Source organism: Centruroides sculpturatus, unplaced genomic scaffold (assembly GCF_000671375.1).
Source record: "Centruroides sculpturatus isolate CEXI.00-Female unplaced genomic scaffold, Cexi_2.0 scaffold81, whole genome shotgun sequence".
In the NCBI taxonomy this organism is placed as follows: Eukaryota; Metazoa; Arthropoda; class Arachnida; order Scorpiones; family Buthidae; genus Centruroides; species Centruroides sculpturatus.
In genome coordinates this window covers 356,505-379,044 of record NW_019384371.1, presented here as the reverse complement: position 1 = coordinate 379,044, position 22,540 = coordinate 356,505, and the positions used below count along the sequence as shown (strand labels likewise).

Below are 22,540 nucleotides of genomic sequence, written 5' to 3'. Positions count from 1 at the left end.
TCGAAAATTATATAATGTCTTTATTAAGCTATCTCAAAATTCAAACTTAAAATGTCTCTAGACAACTTTATTATATTTGCAGTTTATAAATACATATAATTCCTAATTACATGTGAGAGTTGGACTTGACAAAATTTGGGAGAGAAAATTCATTTTTTGTCTTTCGAAAATTTATTACTGGAGGATGATCGCATCTCTTCCCCCAGAGTCATTTCCCTTCCCAAGAAACTCATTGAATGTGTCACTGGAAACTAATAGCAAAAATTCACGATTGGTGAAAAATGATAATGTGACTTGGAGGTATAAAAGGAGTGACTCAAGGACAAGGGGTCGTTGAGAGTGTTCATGAGCACATCAATCTAGTGCCCTGGAAAGGAGAGGAATCATCGTTGCCCAGGCTACCAAGAATTTCATACCCTGTGTTCCCTTAGGAACACCTTCGAACTTCCTACTGATACAGATTATTATATCCTCTGGCTCTCCATCGGTTCAACTGCCATCAAAGAAAGAGGAAATTTTAATGCCTCCCCAACCACTCCTAGATTCCCAACCAAACAACCAACCAAAGTTCATCCATCAGGAAGTCCACATAATTATAAGTGCATCAAAGATATCTATACCAACTTGCGGTTTATTGTAAACTCTCTCTCTTGACCATTATTCGATATAGGAAGATGTATTTATTTTAGTTGAATTAAATTGGTTATTTTAGTGATTCACATCCAATCAGCTGTCTCTCAACTCCCCTCCATCCCAAATCTGGTCGCCTGCACACATGACCACTCGCACAAATTCCGAAGTTGTGGCCATTAAGGTTTCTATGTCTATCCTGAAAACACAGTGCTGTCAGTTCTAATGAGGCACTAAAGAGGTGACGACCCTATGGTCACATACATAAAAAATGATTTTGTCTCAAAAATTTCAATTCCAATTTCTATTTTAAAAAATGGAAATTGGAATTAAAAAGAAAACATGTAAATATTAAACATAAAGATAAATCACCAATTTCTTATTCGTTATTCATTTATAATTTATCAATACATGAAAAAAATTTTTAATTAGTTAAATATTTCACTTACCTTTTCAGCACTAAATGTTGATAAAGCTGCCAAAGGAGAACGAATATCTCTTCGAATATATATTCTTTGAGAACTACTTGATGCAGATTGTGTAATTGTCTTATCTCGTACTGAATCTAATGGTTTCCTCTCAGACTGTACAGCTGAAAAGCCAAAATCTGCTCAATTAAAGGTTGCTTTTTTTTACTTAAAATTTTAAACATTAATAAAATTAACAGTATTCAAAGATATAATGCCACAAAAAATATTAAAAAATACTATTTGCAAAATATAAGGAAACAAAAACCATTAATACAATAAAACTCAACAATCATAAATAATTGGTAACATTGCATAATAAACTAAAGTGACTAAAGTAAACATGCAAAACTGCACTATTTTATATCCTAGACTTAGGTTTATTTCCAATGAGATATGACTTCTGAGCCACATTTTAAAACCTATAAAATAAGTCCCTAATCAAAAATGTTATGAAAGTGAACCAGTTCAAATGAGCTGGACTTGTTTGGAGATGAAACATGATAGAATACCCAATAATAGAGTTGACATGAACAATTTCAGGGAAAAGCCCTAGGAAAATGCCTCAGGTAGATAATGATAAAATGAGTGAAGAAGAAAACTGGATAGTAAAGATGTTGTCTCAGTGCCATGCAACAAAAAGTTTACAAAGCTCATAAAGCTTGAGAAGAACAGGCAGTCCCTAATTTTTGAATATAATGCATTGCTAAAATTATATATGAAAGTTGGACAATAGAGAGTTGCTTATAATGAAAAAGTTCTAATCTCAGACAGGTAAAAAAAAATTATAAAATTCTCTTATTAAAATAAAAAAGTTTTACTTTTCTGTAGTTAATGTTACAATGCATAAAACATTATTTAAAACATTAAAACCATGGATTAAACAGAAAACAAAAATAAAAGTTAAATTTTCACAAATAATTTTGCTGTCATCAAAGCAAAACTGACAGAAAGCCAGTTTGCAATGTAAGACTTTTATTGGCTGAAAATGCAAATCTTGCTTATCAAAATTAATTTAAGAATATCAAAGAGTAATCTGTCCAAAAGCCAAGAACAGCCTCTATATTATAATATTTTCATATTATTTCTGAAAATTTGTCAGGATAAAAAAATATTTGCATATAACTATAGTATATTCACTATACTGACAACAGAGTAAACTCCAAAATCAATACTATCTAATGTCACATAATGTTAACAAACATCTCTAGAATTTAAGGATATCACTAAAAATACATAGGAAGATATAAGTGGATATCAACTTATATGCAATGATATTTTTTAAAATGCATGACTTGCACAATAATAGTAGATACTTAAGAAAATGTCACGAAAGTTACAAAAAGTTTCCTGACTAAATAATGCTCAATGATCCATTATTTTTAGTTATTAGAAAGTGGCACTATAATTTTTATAATCATAAATATGATTACACATAATAAATGTTTTAATCTATTACATACAACAAATTATATTTATTTCTTGCCAAATTAGATAAATATAAATGTAAATGTTTCTAAACTCAAGCTTTATAATTTTTAAACATAGAGCAATTTTGCTCTAGAAAAACAATTTTAAATTCAAATACTCTTGATGCTATCATATGAAACTGTCAACACCAATAATATCTCTCTCTCTGTCTTTTATTTCTTTTTTATTTCAGAAGTAAATTAATATTAAAGCCAAACAATAAAAAAGCCAGATTACATCAGGCTGTATTAATGCTAGTAACTGCTAATCAAATATGAAGTAATTTGACCTGAAGGTAGGTGTTAGGCATCATCTCTTGATAAATTTAATAATTATAATTAAATTAATTTTCTTCCAGAACATTCTAAATAAATTATTAAATTTATCAAGAGATGATGCCTAACACTTACCTCAAGCCAGGTCAAATTACTTGACATTTAATTAGTAGCTTTAATATAACCCAATGTAATNATGGTAAGAGTACCCTAAAGTGAAATTTATCCTCATTTATGTGGCCAATCAAATAGGAAACTCCACAATCCTAAACTCAACATTATTGTTTAAAGCCAAATCTTGACAAGCTACTGAAGTTTCTGAAAGTTGTTAAGTGTTACAAAGAGATTTGATCACTCATTTATTTATTTATTTATTGTAGTATAGTTCCTGGAATATTTTGTCACTGTTGTTCTGATAGTTAAATCATTACATTTTGTACAAATATTTATTTATTCATTTACTTATTTCATGTACAAACTATACCATGTGTCATGGCAGTATATAGCTTGTATGGCTCTTGCACCAATAAACTCCAACAAACCAAACCACATCACCCCACAGATAAACGATGTGCTCAATTCCTGCAATAGATAGCAGATTTTTCCAAAATTAAGAATATATTGGAGTAACTGCTCATTTGTTAAATCCATGCCTTAAAAGGAACACAACAATGATATAAAACATTTTCTTCTGAAAATGACATTCATATCTTACTTCTGGAAGCCTATCTCCTACATCCAAGTGATCATAAGATCCACCTTAACATCTAGAAAGGTTGGAAATCTACAGAGGCAAACAAGAGGACAATCAAACAGTTTTCACCCATTGAATATCTCTCTTTTGTTAGGTGTCTTCGCAATTCACACAGCATGAACTACCTGTATACTCAGTACTCTCGTGACCCTCAAAGCCCTCACAAAATGGTTTTTTTAATTCCACACTGTGTACATATACTTTTCACTCTGCTAGATGCTTGTGAATGTCCAAACCACTGGTATTTGAAGCAATGCAGTAGATTTGGAATGTACCGGCAAATTGCAACAGCAGAGATATCCTACTGCAACAGAAGATAGTATTGTTGGTTTATTGAAAGTCAAAATTAGATGCTTAGTTGGTATCAATTTGCCATCTCAATGAATAGAGATGCATCAAACTGCAGTGACACCTTGATCCAATAGTCCAATTTTGAATATCTGATTCATCTTCAGACATCAGATCTAGCTCAGATATCACACCACGTGATGAGTTTAAACTTCCATGTGGTGTTACTGTAATTCCCATGTCTCCCAAAATCTTCATTGCCTAAAGCTTTGTTGATTGCTGAGAGGAGGCTGTTTCTATAAGCAGGTACCCTGACCTCAATTTCTGTATTTTTTTCAGATGTCCAGTGGTCAATTTCAAATAATTTTTGAATCAGGAAAGGAGAAGCCTTAGATAGAGGTTCAATCAAAAACTTCAGACTATGAGGCGTTATATAGAATTAAAAGAAATATTTTAATCTTGCAATCGCTTTCAACGTAATTATGTACGTCGTCTTCACGCAATTCAAAATAAAATAGAAAATTCGAACAGAGCATTTAAATTTAAGCATTAACGATATTAGCCGTTTTTGGAACCTAACTATTACAAATAAAATTTAAATCTTAGAATTAAAAACATTTAAAATTTGGTGCGCATGCATTTTAAAAATAAATAAACACCGATTGGAATGGGTATTAATTAAGATCATTGAAATTAAGAAACCTTTTTTTGTAAATGCGAAAAATTGGTGCGCCTTGCATCTTAACATGCATAATATAAGAGCCAATTAGAATGACTATTAAGTAGATAGTTAGATTTAATTAAGGCTATTCTACTATTTAAATAAGGCTATTAATAAGGCTATTAAGTAGACTGTTAGATAGAGGTTTTTCTCCAGTTGCGTGCACTACTAAGTAGGCTAGCTGACTGGAAATTTTTTGTTGTTGTTGACTTGTCTGGACTTTTATGTTTTTTGAATCCATGATTAAGAAATAATTATTCAGCTCCTAGTGACCCCACCCACCATGGGTCCCAATGAGGAGATACCATCACATGGGAGACTCCCATAGACTATCACACCAGTTTCCCAGGAGCTATACCCTCACAATGCAATCAAGAAGAGCATATCTTATCTGATATGACAAGACTGTCAAGAATAGACATGTCTGTCCAGTCTGCATCAATCAGTTGAATCTGAGCCAAAGTTGAATCAACAACCAGCCAATTGACTCAAATGGAGCCTGATTTGAGCCTCCTATTTATTCAAAACAGTGTGTTGGGAACATTATGTTGCTTCTCAACTACCAGGATCTCCCTTTCCAGCATATAGTTCACCACGCATGGCAAACATAGGGGTGAACATTCAGATCCCAGAGATGGTAAAAAAGAGTTACTAAACTATCTCTGGGAGGTCCCCTCACTGCAAACAGGAACCCACTTCAAGGGGTGTGGGGTCTTTTGTGTTTATGAGATTATATAAATGCATTCTTTCTAAATGCAATCATCATGTTGTTGGCACTGGCTATTTATTGTGCCCACCAGTGGCCAAGTGGTCTTCGTACCCTGAACACTGGGAGTTCGGTCGTGGGTTTGCACCTTGTTCAGATGGGCTGGCCATGTGGAGTTTTCTGGGTTTTCTCTATGTCTGTAATGCCTAAATAGGGGCCAGTTTCCCTTAAAAAGACCTCCCAGAAGGCATCCCCCTAGGCAGATTGCCAAAGTGTTGCATTGCCATAACTTAACAAACAAACAAACTGCTATTTATTTGTATATTCCAACAAGATGATTGTATCTAATCATTATGTAAATGCTTGTAGATCATTGGATTCCTTTTGGTACAGGATCTTTCATCTGGTAGATCTACCAATCTTCTTAAATGTGATGAAGGAGTCCTGCAAATTCAACAACCATATGTTTCGATTTTATGAAATCATTCATGTTTTTGTTCACTTTCAACAAAAACTTATCCACAAGGACCTGAGTAATGCTAAGTTTAAGTCCAAAACATTGTAAAAGAGATTCAATGTACATAAAAACGGCATAAACTAGAATTGCATGATACCAAATATTTTTTCTGGTTTGGCAAATTTTTGTTTTAAACGAGTTTTCTTAAAAATAGAAAACCACTTCATTCCAAAAAACTTTTCCAATTTAAGCAGGTTTCCATTTTATTCAGGTTCCATTTTGGACATGTTTACTGTACTTGAATTATTACATCCTATCATGGACATCTTGACAGTGTGTGTACACTCATCTAATTAAAGCCCTAAAGACTTTCAGTTTACAGTGCAAGGAATCTTGAAAGGCCCAAGTAATGAACAACAGGTTGTAGTCAGTTTTCTAAAAATATTAGTCTTAATAGCACTGCCTCTATAAAATAAAGATGTCCAAAAAGTGTGCTTGAGAGTCACTCTCCTTTTCAAAGTTTAAAATGAGATTGTATGGGTTGGCTTTAGCGGAAGAAATAAATTCACTAATTTTAAGCCATGTTCTTCAACTAATCAATAAGTTGTCAATATAAATGATACATGTCTATTTATTTATCATAAGATAATTGGAAGCTAAAATTTCATTTATAAAAATATTTAAACTTGGATAAAACAAAGATTTCATTTAAATTACTTTTTTTTATCATTAAAACAATTAAACAAATACTTTGTATTAATTGTTTACAATTATTTATTTCACTGAAGTATCATGTTTCTTTTCTATAAATTGTTGCAAGTCCAGATTCTGGAGTATTGCCAGAATAAACTTAAACTTGGCAGCTTGATAAACAATTCTTAAACTTTAGAAATTAAATACATCAGCATGTTAAATGATGTTAATTTTTTAAAGTATCTATTTTGATAGAAAATTTGAGTTTTAGTAGAAATGGGAAATGAAGAAATTTTAGGTAGGAGCAACAAGGTGAACCTTAAACATGATGACAAAAGAACATTTTGAGGATTGTAGAAAAAAAAAGGATGACAACCATGGTAGGGAAGATGGCATTGAAGAAATGTAGGGAGATTAAGAAGATGCATATCTTCTTACTTATTTAAAAGTGCAGTTATTAGAAGGCATAAGAAAGGATGAAAATATATCAATGACAGAAGGATTATGAATTTAAAGAGAAAAGTCTAGACTTTAACACAGTTAGTTTCAAGATAGAAAAGCATTGTCAGAGGTGTGAAATTGGATAGTGAAAGAAGCAAAAAGAAACAGTAGAAAATACAGAATACAAAGCAGTAGAATTTGAATGATTTGGAAGAATAAAGGATTGAAAAAAGAATAAAAGAGGAAGAATTCTATTTGGAAGTTTAACACAGTATTATTATTTTTATTATTATTATTTTATTTATTTTTTTTTTAAATAAAGAAAATAGTCTGGAAGTGGCATTCAGTTGATATCAGAGTTCATCTATTCTAGCACTTTTTAACTGGATGAAGTTTGGAATGTTTTTAAGTCAATGGAATTTGAAATTTTGTTTTATTTTAGTTAAATAATAAAGTAGTTTTTAAAGAATTGATTTTCATGGAGATTGATAAAATTTTGGAATTGATTTTATTTTTATTTATTTAATTTATTTTTAATTCACTTCAGCCTTATTATAAAATTGAAATTAAAATGATTTCAATTTTATAATTTTCTGCAGATTTTATGAAATCAATTTTCTACAGAGCTTATCCAGACTGATAAGATCTGTAGAAAGTTGATTTCATTTTAACTTTTTCAATGTCACTCAAACCTGAGTTATAGTTTAAGATGAATAACCTACCAGTTATTGTTATACAGAATGTGTTTATTATCCATTACATATTGTATTTAACATTTAATAATTACACTGTGCCATTAATAAGTGTAACTAATTGATAGGACTTAAAATTAAATAATAATTTTTATTGTACTTGTTTTGGCCATTATAAATATGAATGGTTGTAAGTCAAGGACTGAATGTATTTGTTGATTATAAAATATCTTATTCTCAATTCCTACCATCCTGTGTTTCTTTCCAAAAGATAACTATCAATGGATATCAAAAAGCCTTCTAATATAGCAATACATTTATGTTTACATATTGATCTGTAGATATCAAACAGTCCTCATTTTCTATTATCTATCTTTGTGCTACAAACTTCGAGAATATTTCTAAATATAGTTACCTCACAACATTTACCCATATAGAAACAGAGCTTTACAGTTTGAGTATCACTATTTTGACATGAATTCACCAGCAGCCAGGCAAGGCAATAAAATCAGCTGGACAGTATAGTGCCCATTCAGAAGGGCCTGGGGAGAAGACTGATGATGATTATCATTATGATTATTGTCATCAAGTTCTAACTTCTAATTATTATTAGAAAACATTAGCATTCAATTTCTAGAACTTGAACATTTACAATACAATGTTTTGAGATTGCTATGATTCAAAGACCAGTCGGAAAGAAAACTGTTTATTTAGCTATGTAAAATGGATTTGCTAAATAAATAGGTTAAAATATAGAGCAATAAATAATCATATAAGAAACCAAGCCTAAATCATATTACTAATCAAATAATAAAACCAGATTTATTATTGAGTTACACTTTGACTAAATTAAATATAAAATTGCTATGTAATTTGGACTAAAGGTAAATGATTAAATCACTATCTTGTATTAAATTTAATGATTATAATAAATAATTGAAAATATTCTGGAAGAAAAGATCGATCTGGAATGGACTTGAACACAACTTCTGCTTACCATACAGATAGGTTGCAAATTACACTATACAGATCTCTATCCAATCTTAGTTTCCACACTAAATTAATTTACAAGATATAACCACACAGAACATTCACTATGCCAAATGACCTGTATGATTTAATCTTTTGATGAAGATTTAATTAGCTAACTTTAGTTCAGATTACATAGTATTTGTATATTTATTTATCCCAATAATAAATCTAGTTTGATTATTTAATTAGTAATAATCAACCATTCCAATAAATATTTTAAGTTATTTGAATATATATGTGATCTGATCAAAAAATAAGATATCTAATGTTCTGCAAAGTGTAGGAATAGATGGCCATCACTGTTTAGTAACTCCAAGTGTCCAGTCTGATTATTAGTCTAATCAAAAAATAAGAGTAATCAATCAGTATTATCACCCTTATTCTTGGACCATTAAGAAGTTCAAAACGGTTTTCTCTTTAAAAAAAGTAAACACACCTCAGTTTCGTTCCTGAGGTGTGTGAAAAGACATAACAAAGACATTTAGTTTCTTCTATTTTTTAAATATTAATGTCATCCTGGCCAATGTGTTAATTAATATATTTTTATTATTTNCGGACAGGCTGGCTGCTTGGAGTTTTCCGGGTTTTCTCCTTGCCGATAACGACTGAATAGGAGGCCAGTTCCCCATAAAAGTCCTCCTGGAAGGCATTCTTTTTCCTCGCCTAACATCGCGCCCCAGAGAAGGCAACGGGAAACCACTCTGGGTACTAACCTTCCCTAGTAACACCTTGGCGTATTATTAACTACTTACTAATCTGCGCCGGGTGTTGCCGATGTCAGAAATCTGATATGGCACCAAGAAGAAGATTATAATAAAGGCTGTGATTTTCTAGCTTGAATCATGGCATTAACATAAAGTATCTGCAACAATACAATTCCCACTATTTCTCCCAAATTCTCCAGAAAAGTTAACTCATTCCATACAAAAAAATGAATATTTAAAAAATATGCACTATATTTGAGAAAAAAAAACATGAGCTAAAAGTCTAAAAAGTAATTACTAAAAGTAAAATTAATTCAAAAGATATTCCCATTTTTTGGACATAAAGCTTATCAAAAAAATTACAGAAAATTGTTTTAGAACAAAATGCTTCTATTTAACATATTAGCTAAACAAAAGAAAAAAACAAACAATGCATTTGACGAAATTCCTAGTACTGCTAAAAATTCAGTACAGTGGTACCTTGTACTTCAAATGACGTCAGAGTTCAAACTGTGTGCAAAGTGAAAAAATATACTCAAAGTGTAAACACAATTTGTTGTGCACCTGAGTCATCTTGTGTTTTGCTTCTATGTTTTCAGTGCTTTTATTGCTTTATTTTTTGTGTTTGGTTATATATGTTGTGTGTTATTGATTGATTTTTAACAATTTCTTCCTTCAACTTTTCCTTGTTGACAGCTTTTGGACAACCAGTACATTTTGTATCCTTTAGTTCAAAATTTCCTGAATGTTGGAACTTTTTAAACCACATTACACATTATATTAAAAAACTTCTTGCCTGTAGCATGTCCTATAGATGTGGTGTTGACAGAAGGAAAGAAAATAATTACAACTATAAAAAAGACAAAAGGACTATTTCCAAAGTTTTTTCTTCCTGTTTTGTATTGCAATTTTGTTAAATTGTAACATTTTTTCATTTGTTTACTATAATAAAGTTCCTTAGTGCATCTTGTAAATGATTACAAAGTAATGTCAGTTACTGATTTAGATATATTTTATAATTCTAACAATATTTTGTAATTATTGTACAGTACATCTAAGATTTATTGTAATGTTGATGATAGTCACAATAGACTATTTTTTTTTTGTAGATTGCTATCATTGTATGTAATCCAATTGAAAAGGACCATTAAGGTTAAGGCATCTTCCACATACACATTACAAATTTTTTTACTATTTTTAAGGTAAAGCAGTAAAAAAATTATCATTTCTGAAACTCATATAACATAATATACCCCATATGTTTTTAACTAAAAACATTTCAACTTGATTTTATTCAAACAAAATGTGAAGTAAAAAGTGTAAAATAAGCTTATAAACAAAGAATACAATCTCATATTAGCAATAATCTATCAAATTTCACAAATTTTATTAAATCACAGTTATGTTAAGTAACAGCAACTGTTAAAAACACGCAAAGCTTTCTGTTCAACCCAGTATACCCTTTACTTGTTAACCACGGAACTCAAAAAGTGTGTAAAAGCAACAAAATCTAAGAAGAAGATTGTAATATCAATGATTGAGATGAAAAAGGAACTTATCATGAAACATGAAAGCATTACATGTGTGTGATCTGGCAGCCATGTTTAAGATGCCAAAGTCAAAGGTGTTTGTTCAGTAAATGGAATTTCCATTTTATTTTACAGTATTTGCTGTATTTTATTTATTGTTTTCCTGTTTTACTTTTTTATTATGCAATTTAATTGCATAATTTTTTTACCTTAAATTATGCATATTTGCTGTTTATCATTATGCATTAAATTATGCATATTTGCTTTATCAACGTGAGTAGTGTTTAGAAACTGGAAATTAATTAAATCACTTTCTATCATTTCTAATGAGAAAAATTGATTCAAACCTCAAATGGTTCAGAGTTCAATGGCCTCCTGGAATAAATTAAATTTGAAGTGTGAGCCTATGTACCATATACACATTCAGTGTTTTCAACATGTGTTTCAAACATATAATAATTATATTTAAAATTCTTTTTCCTCCAACATAAGTTTTAGCATTTTTTCAATTTTTCTCTTTTTCTTCATTAATAAAATTTAACATTAACATAATTTAGCATAAAGTTCTAGAACTTTATCTTTGTATTACTAAAATTTAAAGACATCCCATCATCTTTCTCTGACTATTTAATGAAATGACTCTCTATTACAAACAAGCCTATACTTTCATTTTTTATTATATAATGCAGATTATACTAAATCTCATTCTATTTATAGATGATAGTTCAACTAAACATGTTTAAACTGAAAAGAAATTTATCCATAAGGAGAATTTTGCTCTATTGGTTGAACATCTAATTAGAATGCTTTTCACTCCAAACATTCTTTTCTATATGTAGGTTTAAGAGGAATGCAAAGTACTGAAGTTTATACATTGACCACTATTTTTGAGTACTATACCTAGTTTATCATAAAATCATTGTTTCTGTTACTACCTGTCGGGGTAAAATCGTCCGACATATGATTTCCTGCGCTTTTCTGAATTTTCAAATGAACGGCAGTTGTCACCATGGGAATGCCGTTCAGACAATGTTGGAAACTCGACTGCGGATTGGCTGCAAGACATCGTACCACCAGTGGATGTCTTGTAGCGCTACTAAGCGCTGATTGGTGGAATCCCATTTGCTTCAATCTGTATAAAAGGATTGAGTTTAGGCAGGAAATTTAGTTCTCCTAGGACTCATCAAGGGAACTCACGTTCATCTAACTTCGCCTAAGCTGGCCTAGAAGATTGTTTCGTCTTGTTGTGCGGTAACTAACGTTGGAAGAAGTTCGTCGCAAGGTGTCTTTTTGATGGACCTGTTGTCATGGATTAACAGTATTTGAACTTTGTTACATCTGATGTTTTGTAATTGTTGTTTGTGAACTTTCGTAACTGTACATATGTTTTACTTGTAATATAAACGTTCTTGTGAAAATTCAGTAACATCTATATTTGTTTTGTGAATTTGACTCTACCAAAAACTCAATGGAAAGTTCCTTACAGTAAACTCTTTACGATGATGTATAGTTAACATCAAATAAGAATTATGAAAAGTGTGATTTTTCAGCCTATGTCTCCAGGTTCTTAAAATCGTTTTCAAAATTTTGAAAATAACGATTGAGAGTTAAAAAGCTTTAAATATTTTTCAATATGAAATTGCCCTTCTTTCAATATATTAATAGCTATACTTTTCAAAAATATCACTTCAAACTTCTTCAATGTTTATAATAAATGGCATGAAGTGCATAGCAACAAGAAGAATTTTTATACTTATCCAAAAGTCGTTTATTTTATATCAATTCAAAAATTCTTTACAAACAAAATTTTTATCCAATATATGTAGGAATAATGATAGAAATAGTAGTAACAATAATCTTCCAGCGTTCAGCTAAATCTTCTAACCATCTTCAAACCATCTTATAGATAGAACAATGACGTTTTGTCCTTTTCATGCCATCACCAACTGTCACCTTCCTTCACTTGTCTCCCTCTCACATTCTGCCACATCTCCCAATAACCCTCATTTGTTGTTTTAATGGCTTAGGAATGTCACTTGTCCAACCCCCACATCGTCTCTCTTTCCCATTCTCCTTGTCTCCCCCACAACCCCTTGTTTATTGTCTTAATGGTTTAGGAATGTTACTCATCTAAACCCCACATATATGTAAATTAGTAAGCAATATGTTTTGTGATATGGTAAACTCCTACTTTTACAGTATCACACATAAGGCAGCAATTTTTCACAGCAGTTTTCTGGGGACTTGTGATAAACAAAAAAAAATTTTTTTTTATTGAAATTTTTATACGATTAGATGTATAACATGTAGCATGAGGATATAATGGAAGCATAGCTAATTAAATCGGTTTGGTGAAAAATGCCCATGAAAAAATTAGTAGATGTGAAAAATCACCACTACATATGAGTACAGTTGACTTTTGTAAAGTTTGACAGTACCTTTGTTTACTCACAGTTTGTCCATTGTGCATGCAGCTTTTCAACTTCTAAATTGTCATATTTGAAAAAATTGTACTGAGATTTAAGCAAGTCCACTTTTTATAGGTATAGTCACAACTCACTAGGGATTGTAAATTTACCGACTTTTTCATTTACCGGTAATTCGGTAAATGAAAATTAAAATACCGGTTTACCGGTAAATTTTTCCTGAAAAATAAAATTAAGGTGATAAAAAATATAAGTAATTTTGATTTCCATTTCACATTTTCTATTTCAAAGGTATAGAATATAAAAAATATAAAAATTAAAGTGTTATTCTAAACAAACTATAATAATAANGTATCTTAAAATTGTTTTAAACTTTTTTTAATCAGAGTATTTCTAATTTATGAATAATAATAAACAATTTAAAAAAATTTTTTTAAACGGAAAAACAGAAATTACTCACAATCAGCTCTCATGCCCATGCTAAGGCACTTTTGGAGTCTGCAATATTGACAACGATTTCTATGATGCTTTGTTACTTCACAATCGCGATTTCCACGACATGCATATCCTAATTGTTTGCGTATACTGCGTTTGAAAAAACCTTTACATCCTTCACAACTAATGGCCCCATAATGCCGTCCTAAAAATAAAGATAAAACACACATAATTGAATGAAACAGTAAAAATATAAAAAAACTATTATAAAAGATAAATGTTGCATAAATAAACTAAACAAGTAATAATAATAATAGCAGATGTACCATCAAACTTCTATTTTATTCTGATATTTATTTATTTAATCATAATTTTCATTTATTTATAGAAAATAATTAGTATTTCAAATATGTTCAGTTGTAAAATAAATCTTAAACATATTTTTGTAATACATAAAATAACTAAAAATTCCTCATAACATATAAAAACATCTGCAGCTTTGTATAAAGGTCTTAAAGGCTGGCTGTATGGCCAAAACAGTTCAAACATCAATTTAACACTGATCAAATGAAATCAAATTCAGGCAAGCCACTGCAAGGATTTTTCATGGGCAATGTCTTGAATTATGCTCTATTCCTATTTCTCACAACCCAGCAGCCCTCATTGTGGGCCAGTCAAAGCCATTATGGATGTGGAAAAAACACCCTCTTAGAGTCCACAGAGTGAAAGAGGGAAAAAAATTTTAAAGGCTTTTGTACAAACAGTTGCATTATTTTCTTCAGAATTATGAATGCTGAATTACAATTAGAATGGACAACTTGAAACATTAAAGATGTAGTACTATTGAGAGGATGCTAGACATTACATGGACAGACAAGGAGGTAAATACAGAAGTTACTAAAGAAACAGATTAACTATTGATGTAAATTTATAGAACATATTTTCATAAATTAGCAAATAAACATCATTTTAAGTACATTTTGACTAATGTTTCCAACGTTCCTAGGAGGTCATTATTGGGCTAGATACATTTGATACAGTTTTCAAATATAAATGGATCATCAAAGACAATATAAAGAAAAAATTTTTTTATGTTTTTTAGTCACATAAATGCACTAAAAAGTAAAAACAGAATATTGTCAAATAGCTTCAACTGTTTTCAATTTTTAAAATTTAGGAATAAATAAAATTTTTCATTTTCATAAAAAGATTGGTAACAATTGCATGAGATGGACATCCAAATGCATGACTTGTGCATGAGATGACTATGGTATACAAAAGCTAAGAATGACTGATGTCCTGAATGATTATAGTCCTAATTGCAAATTGTAACAGAGTCATGTTATACTTTGCCTCACAACAAAAAGATTGATATCAAGATGGACTAAGGCTTCACAAGAAAGCTCTGTATGCTAGGAAACTTGGGCTACATCACATGTACCTATTGCCCTAAAAGAGCTCAATTAGAAAGGAGTAGACAGTATTGCAATTGGAAACCCAAACAGTGGAAAAATGTAATTCATACATTAATTTTTACTAATTTTTAAAAGTTTTACTAACAAGAAATTCTCTAAACTAATACTGTACATTTATCAAGTTGAAACCTGAAATCATCTCTAATATGTCATGGAAAGGAATAGTTTTGGCAATAGCAAACAACAAATGCAGAGAGGCATCATATCATGATTGATGTTCCTGTTCATTTAGATTCTGTCTTCATGATTATTAACCCAACAATTGAATGAGGATTTTGGATGAATATCTTGAAAGTAAAGACATATGAAGAATGGATTGGCCAACCAGATTCCTAAACCTTAACTCATTGAGCATGCTTAAAATGCTTTAAGCTGGCAACTGTTATCATCAATCGCTCCCAAAAACAATTTATAAATTGAAAACTGTTCTGCTACAGGAATGAGAATGTCTCCACAGAACTCCTGAATCATCATGTTGGAAGCATCAGAGATAATTATGGGGTCTGTACAGCTGTTAAATATCATTACAAACCTTATTAACCTTAAGCAGAGCATAAAATACCAATGTCTAAAATAAGACTGAAGTATTTATATGTTTACTTGCTTGCAACATATTAACTTTGTCACAATAAAGAATATTTGATATTTTACAGAAGTTTTAGTTAAGTCAAAATGTGTGTCCATACAAAACTTAATTACATATAAATTTCATTTAACTATTCAAATTCATTAATATTAGTTTATAAATTACACTAATACAGATTTGGTATATAGAAACAAACATTGTTTTAAATAGTTATATGTTATACATTTTTCTCACAAATTTTTAAAAAAGTATTATAAATATTTATTATTTAAGTATTAAGTAATAATTTTTTTTAAAATTATCTATTGTAATGCTGATATGAAATTAATATAATATTAATAAAATAATTATACCTGATGCTTTATCTCCACATACAACACACAATTCTTGACTTGTTTTTTTATCATTTCCATTTAAAAGAGAAGGATCTTCATCTCGCATTCTTGTTAACTGTTCTGCTGTTTGCCATTCCTTGACTTTAATAGCCCAGTCTGCTGAATGAAGATTTCTGGATGAATTATTAGAGATCATAGGCACACCAGCACTCAAATACAGAGGTAATGGTTCTATTTTCATTGAATCTGGATCATCATTCTTAAACAAAAAAAATTTTTCATTTTTGAATTAAAAATCAGAATTAGTAATTATGCTGTATTTTAGAAATGTAAAAAATTTGAAAAATATACAAGTTTAATTCATCAATCAAGATTAATTAAGGACCTTAATAATTAAAAATATAATTTGACAAAATAAATATAAAAGAAATTGCAATATAACTCTCATTGGACTTATAATAATATGGACTTGCATATCCATTTAGCTTAAATCTAATAGACTAATTTTAACTAAGAAATAAACATTCTAGAATATTTGTCTGGTGAGTATATAAAGAACATTCATTTGTCGAAAGCAAGTCAGTCTAATACTAGACAGTGAATTGAGTGATAAACACATCCTCCCAAATCATCCCTGAAAAATCTTAATTACACCACTGGATATAATTAGCTACTTTTATGCCAAATTCCATAATCTAATTAATTAAATTTAGCTTCATACCAGCTCAGTTTTACTTTTTTTTGCCAAATTAACTGAGAAAACTTATGATCTAAAATATTTGAGTAGATTTTTTTGGAAAGTATTGTTAATATTAACTTGAAAAATTTCATAATGTAGAAATTTACTTTGCCAGAACTTAATTTACATTCAGTTTATGAATCTTTACATCCAGATAAGAATTTAAATGATATTTCATTGCATAAAATATGCATAAGGAAAGCTTTCTCTTGCATTAACATTCCAGTAGATATTGGCATTTGAATAACAAAAAGCCCATCTTTAATTCTAATAATTTATTTCATAGTATGTTATATAAACAGATCATATGAACCATATCTTTCTTTCTTTCTCAGATAGCTTTAACAAAAGAAAAAAAAAAAAAAGAAAGAAAGAAAAGAGATAAAAGAGGAATTGGCATAAACAACATGTTACTTGTCCTAGCTGCTAAATAATTTAATAAAACAAATTTTTACATCCAAACATTTCAAACTAAGTAGTAAATACAATGAGATTCTATCTGAATCTGAAAAATACTGGTGAAAACACCCCCTCTAACATATGACATTATTAAACTAATCAAGAGATGGCATCTTTTTACAAAGGTGGATCAAAATTGAACTAAAATTTTAATAACTCCAAATCATGGGTGAAATATTTAATTTGAGTAATTAAAAATATAATAACAAAAAATCCTTAAATATTTTACTTTTTTTAACTTTTTATTGTTATTTTTCTGATAGATATTAAACTACATGTAAGTGAAAAGAAATAATAATGTGATTATATTGGAAACAAATACAGTGGAACCTCAGTATAAGTCTGTTTTAGAATACGCCCAATTCAGAATATGTCCTGTTTGGACGAAACAAATTTTGCTCGGTATATGACTTAATTCAATTATACGCGCCATCTATGAACAAGTAGCACTATCGGTGTACTACACTAGACTAGACATTCGCGGTGTTACAGTTTATAACTTTGTTAAATTTCTTCTGACTTTAATTTGTAAGTAACATTTTATTATTTTTATTAATCATGAATTGCAAAAGGGCAACAGAAAAATAAAAAAATGACCAGAATCACAACGGAACTGAAAAAAAAGATTGTTGAGAAATATGAAGGTGGCACGCGTGTTCAAGATTTAACGAGATTTAACTGTTGCATTCTGTATTCCGAGAACAACGATATCAACAATCATGAAAAATAAAAACATTATTAAATTTGCTAATGTTGCGAAAGGGGTTAAATCAATTTCTAAACAGAGATCGAAGACATTAGATCATGTCGAGAAATTGCTTTTGCTTTGGATAACTGAAAAACAGTGTGCCGGCGACAGCGTATTGGAAGAAATTACTTGCGAGAAAGTTAAAAGGATACATGCTGATCTCATGAAAAATCAAGCAAAAATTAGCGAGGAAAGCGAGGTGTTTAAAGCCAGTCATTTTTTTTACATGAGAACGGATTAATCATATTTTCATTACTTCTTATGGAAAAAGTTGGTTTGGTATACGTCCTATTTGGTATAAGTCCAAAGACCAGGAACGGATTAAGGTCGTATACTGAGGTTCCATTGTATTTCATTTATTGGGAAATCTTTTCATGACAGATTTAGAATCTTGCTTTCATACTATAGGTGCAAAGTTTTGAAATTTATTGAATGTTTTTGTTTTATGAAAACCAAATACTTTCTAAATAATCAAGGTGGATACCTTGTACCCATTGCACAAGTCACTGCATGACTTGGTCACAGGTTTATCATTGCTGAACTAATCCAACAAAAAGTATTATATACCTTGAATATTATGGGAGAAAACAATTTGTTTTACTGATTACATTATTAATAAAATAGTTGACTTAAGTTGAATGAAAATTCAAGAATAAAATAGAATATGTATTTTCTGACTAATAATTTAATAAATAACAGTAAAATATTATTTTAAACTCACCTATCAACAATGATATTGCCACATGCTGTAAAATTTGAAGTAAGTCAGAGCTACTGAACTGATATATTACAGAAAAACTATGATATACACTAAAATACTGACAATATGTAGCATCAAGCAACCACAATGTTGTATAATTGATAGTACAACATTAAAGTGAATGGAATGAAGATGGTATTTTATAACAAAGAATTATGAATAATAAGTTTGATAACAGAATAAATTATACATTGTCTTTATTTCAATATTCAATTTAACTTAAATATCTGATATGGTTTTTGAGTTTTTCACATCTTTTGACAATTTTTCATATTTTTTCACATTTTTTCCCCTATTTCTTCATATTCTCACACCTGCTGACAGTATGTTTATTGCTGGACCCACTTTCTGTGGGATCACTGCTTTTTCTTTTTCTGGCTTCATTTTATGACAATCAATGTCATCAATGCTTCCATTTTTAATTTGGACTTGGACTCTGGCTGATTTCAAGTTCAGATTAAAAATAGAAAAATTAGTGACAAAATAGACATAAAATTAAGCCAAAGCCAATACCTAGACAGTCAGAATTACCTGTTCTGGCTGTCCATTCCCGCATTGCTAATGTTTAATGCTTTTCTGACAAGAGCTGATATGTTTAGCCATTATCTAAAAGAGGTTTCAGGTCTATGACTATATTTTAAATTTATATATACAAGTTAATTGTCATCCAAATTAGAGATACCATTCACAAACTTTCCTAATAACTGCTATGGTTTTATACTAAATTTATATATACAACAAACCCCACTAACTTGAACTTCACATAACTTACACAAATGTTTCCAAAACAATAATTTAAAATTCTTGACAATAAAAACATTTAATTAGTGTTTTCAATATCTGGAAGTTTTTGTGATATCATGCATCAAATTACTATAGTCAATAAGTTAGTAAAGACTGTAATTTTTTGGTTCATAACCTATAATAATTAATTCAGCAATATAATCACAGCTCAATAAAACATCTGTATAGAGCTGATTGTAATAAATAACTGTACTGTATATCCATATTCTCATTTTCCAGGTTGATGGAAAAATCACCCTGCTAACTCTGACTTTCATAAATTAGACAACCCTCACTCCTATTAGTCCAAGTTGGCAGGGGTTTACCGTATATCAAATTTCTGTTCAGAGCCTGTATGGTATAGCAGGAAATATACTTACATATTAAGTGAGAATTAGATAGTCAAATTCTTCTTTATAGCAGATAATTTTTTGTATAAAACTTTAATTAAAAACAATTCTAATTCATTTATTGTTAAAATTTCTAAAATAGAGTGACATGTTTATTTATAGTTAAAATTATTTTTATCATTAACACTTAATTAGCTTAATTACAATAAATTTTTTGCTTAATTAACTCTGAACTGTTTATTATATAAAATACAGTTGAACTCGGTTATAATGAGTATTAGAGAACTGACAAGATTTCCTCATTATAATTGTTACTTGTTACATCCATGAAGAACAGTGATGTAACTAGAGAAAGAATGGACAGCTGCTTGAATTTGTAGCTATGCCACTAATGATTAGTAAAATCTATCTTTTAATTTTTTATTCTAAACAAGATAATATATAAATACATTATGTAACTATTAATAAAAATACAGTATAAACTACAATATAATTTATGTGCCTGCTGCCTTCCTTGGATGTGGTAGCCGTTTCTCAGGCTCCCTCTCCGGAATCGAACCCTGAATCCCCGTTACCCGTAACGACCATGGTAGGCACATAACCTATCATCAAATATAATATAATTTATATTAAACAATTTACTTTTTCGTAATTAAAAAGATAATACTAATTAATAATATGCTCAACTTCAGTTAGTCTTTATACCTACAAATCTTAAAATTGTTGACTGCTTTATTATTCCATAATGTCAATATTGTTAGAAGTGACAAAGAAAAGTTTCTACATACTTTGATGTTTTTAGCACCATGTTCTAACTCACAAATAATTTCTACTTTTTCGTAAACCAAGAGACATTTTCTTTCTTCATAGACATCTTTCTCATAATAGGGTTCATTTCTAACTAGAGTATACAGTAATTTTACAATTGTATTGATGATTAGGTAAATTGGCAGAGTAGGGCTGGAAGCTAGTCAAGAAAGAGAGGGGCAGTTTCCAAAAAGAAAGTAATAAATAGGTCTTTAATGCATGCTGGTCATAAAACTAATATACTCCTTTCAGTTTTAGCTCTTCCAAAAATTCAGTATCATATTTCTTACTATTTGAACAATTAAGAATGTTTATGTGTTTGCATATCTACCGAAAATTAGCTCGGTATATTCATGAAAAAATATACAAAAATACATGTAAATTAAAACTTATGGCATTTTGTTCATTATAACCATGAACTTGTTATATCCATGTTCGTTATAACCGAGTTTGACTGTATTTATATGTTAAGTATAAGGTCATTTTGTTTTATATTATTTTTTAATTATATCAAAAATATGCAATTTAATTCAAGATACAGAATTATATTTGATATATCAATATAAAAATGTAAAAATGTTTGCATTAAAATAATTAAAAATTATGTTAAGTACATACAGGAGAATTTTGTTGATTGTCTACTTCTCTCTGTTCTGAAGAACTTGAACTTGCAGAAGCACTACTGTTTTCTAAAATCATTAAAAAATTTCTATTACATTTTCATAAATTTCATACAACTTAATGTAATAAATGCATAAATTGCATAAATCATAAAGTATTTATATATAAATAATTAGTATATTTACAATAATACAGTATTTATTTACATTTAGGCTATAGCATACTACTAATAATTGTAGGTAAAATCTTAAAAAAAATTTTGTAAATTTGAAATGTATGATTAAAATGTTATTTATTTTAAACATAAAAAATTTTCTTAAAAGTTGAAATATTTTCAAATTTAATCTTCAATAAATAAAAATAGAAAATTATATATTTTTTTCATGATATCAATCTCTCTCTTAAAGCAGCACATTTTATAATAGTATTTCAAATATTAAATTGAACATTATCACAATTAACATTTAACAATCCACCAATTTATGTCAGACTTCTAATTGTAAGGGTCCAAATAATAGGCCTAGCCATATAAAATTTTAGTGAACCCCGTACGCGATCTTATCGAAATCTTTAAACGGATGCTCATCCTTTTTCTGCCGGAAGCTACTTCCTCCCTCACCGGATTCTCAACCGGAGTTCTGATGACAGTCATCACCGATAGGTACGATTGGTTATTGTAATCATGTGATCCCGAATATAAAAAGGGGGTTGCCATCCGAAACGGGGTCGGAATAGTCTCTCACGAACTACACCCGATCCGATCTCCTCCTGATCAACCCATCTCATCGCCTACAGAAGCCGATCCGGACGACGATCGCCACACCAATACGAACTTGAATACGAACTTGAACTCGTCCAGAGGTATGATCGCTGACCATGTAAACTCTCTCTCGGTACTACGCGAAAGAACATAATTAGAATAGCGTATCCAATGTATTAAATCTAAATGTATTATTAAATGTTCGTTTTCCTTGCATTTTGGTGTTGTCTATTCGAATATCGCCTAAGCCAAACTGACGACCCTCTCACCTCCTTTAACGCTCTTAGAAAACGCGTCCCGTTGTTACGGGCTAATAACCTTGAACGGCTATCTCCTGACTCGTGAGCGTTGTCGGACTAACGGAAGTAATTACTCGGGTCCGATATCTCACATATTG

At 30.0% G+C, this 22,540-nt stretch overlaps 1 protein-coding gene across 1 annotated transcript in view; it reads right to left on the bottom strand.

The window, feature by feature from the left end:
- Positions 1 to 22,540, bottom strand: part of LOC111614682 (nuclear receptor subfamily 2 group C member 1-A-like) — a 69,403-nt gene that overhangs the window by 16,294 nt on the left and 30,569 nt on the right. The window contains exons 3-6 of the mRNA XM_023356050.1: positions 21,381 to 21,451; positions 16,135 to 16,375; positions 13,746 to 13,925; positions 1,080 to 1,222 (exon numbers count right to left, since the gene is read on the bottom strand). Coding sequence (XP_023211818.1) covers positions 1,080 to 1,222; positions 13,746 to 13,925; positions 16,135 to 16,375; positions 21,381 to 21,451 — 635 coding nt within the window. The remainder of the gene's footprint in view (positions 1 to 1,079; positions 1,223 to 13,745; positions 13,926 to 16,134; positions 16,376 to 21,380; positions 21,452 to 22,540) is intronic.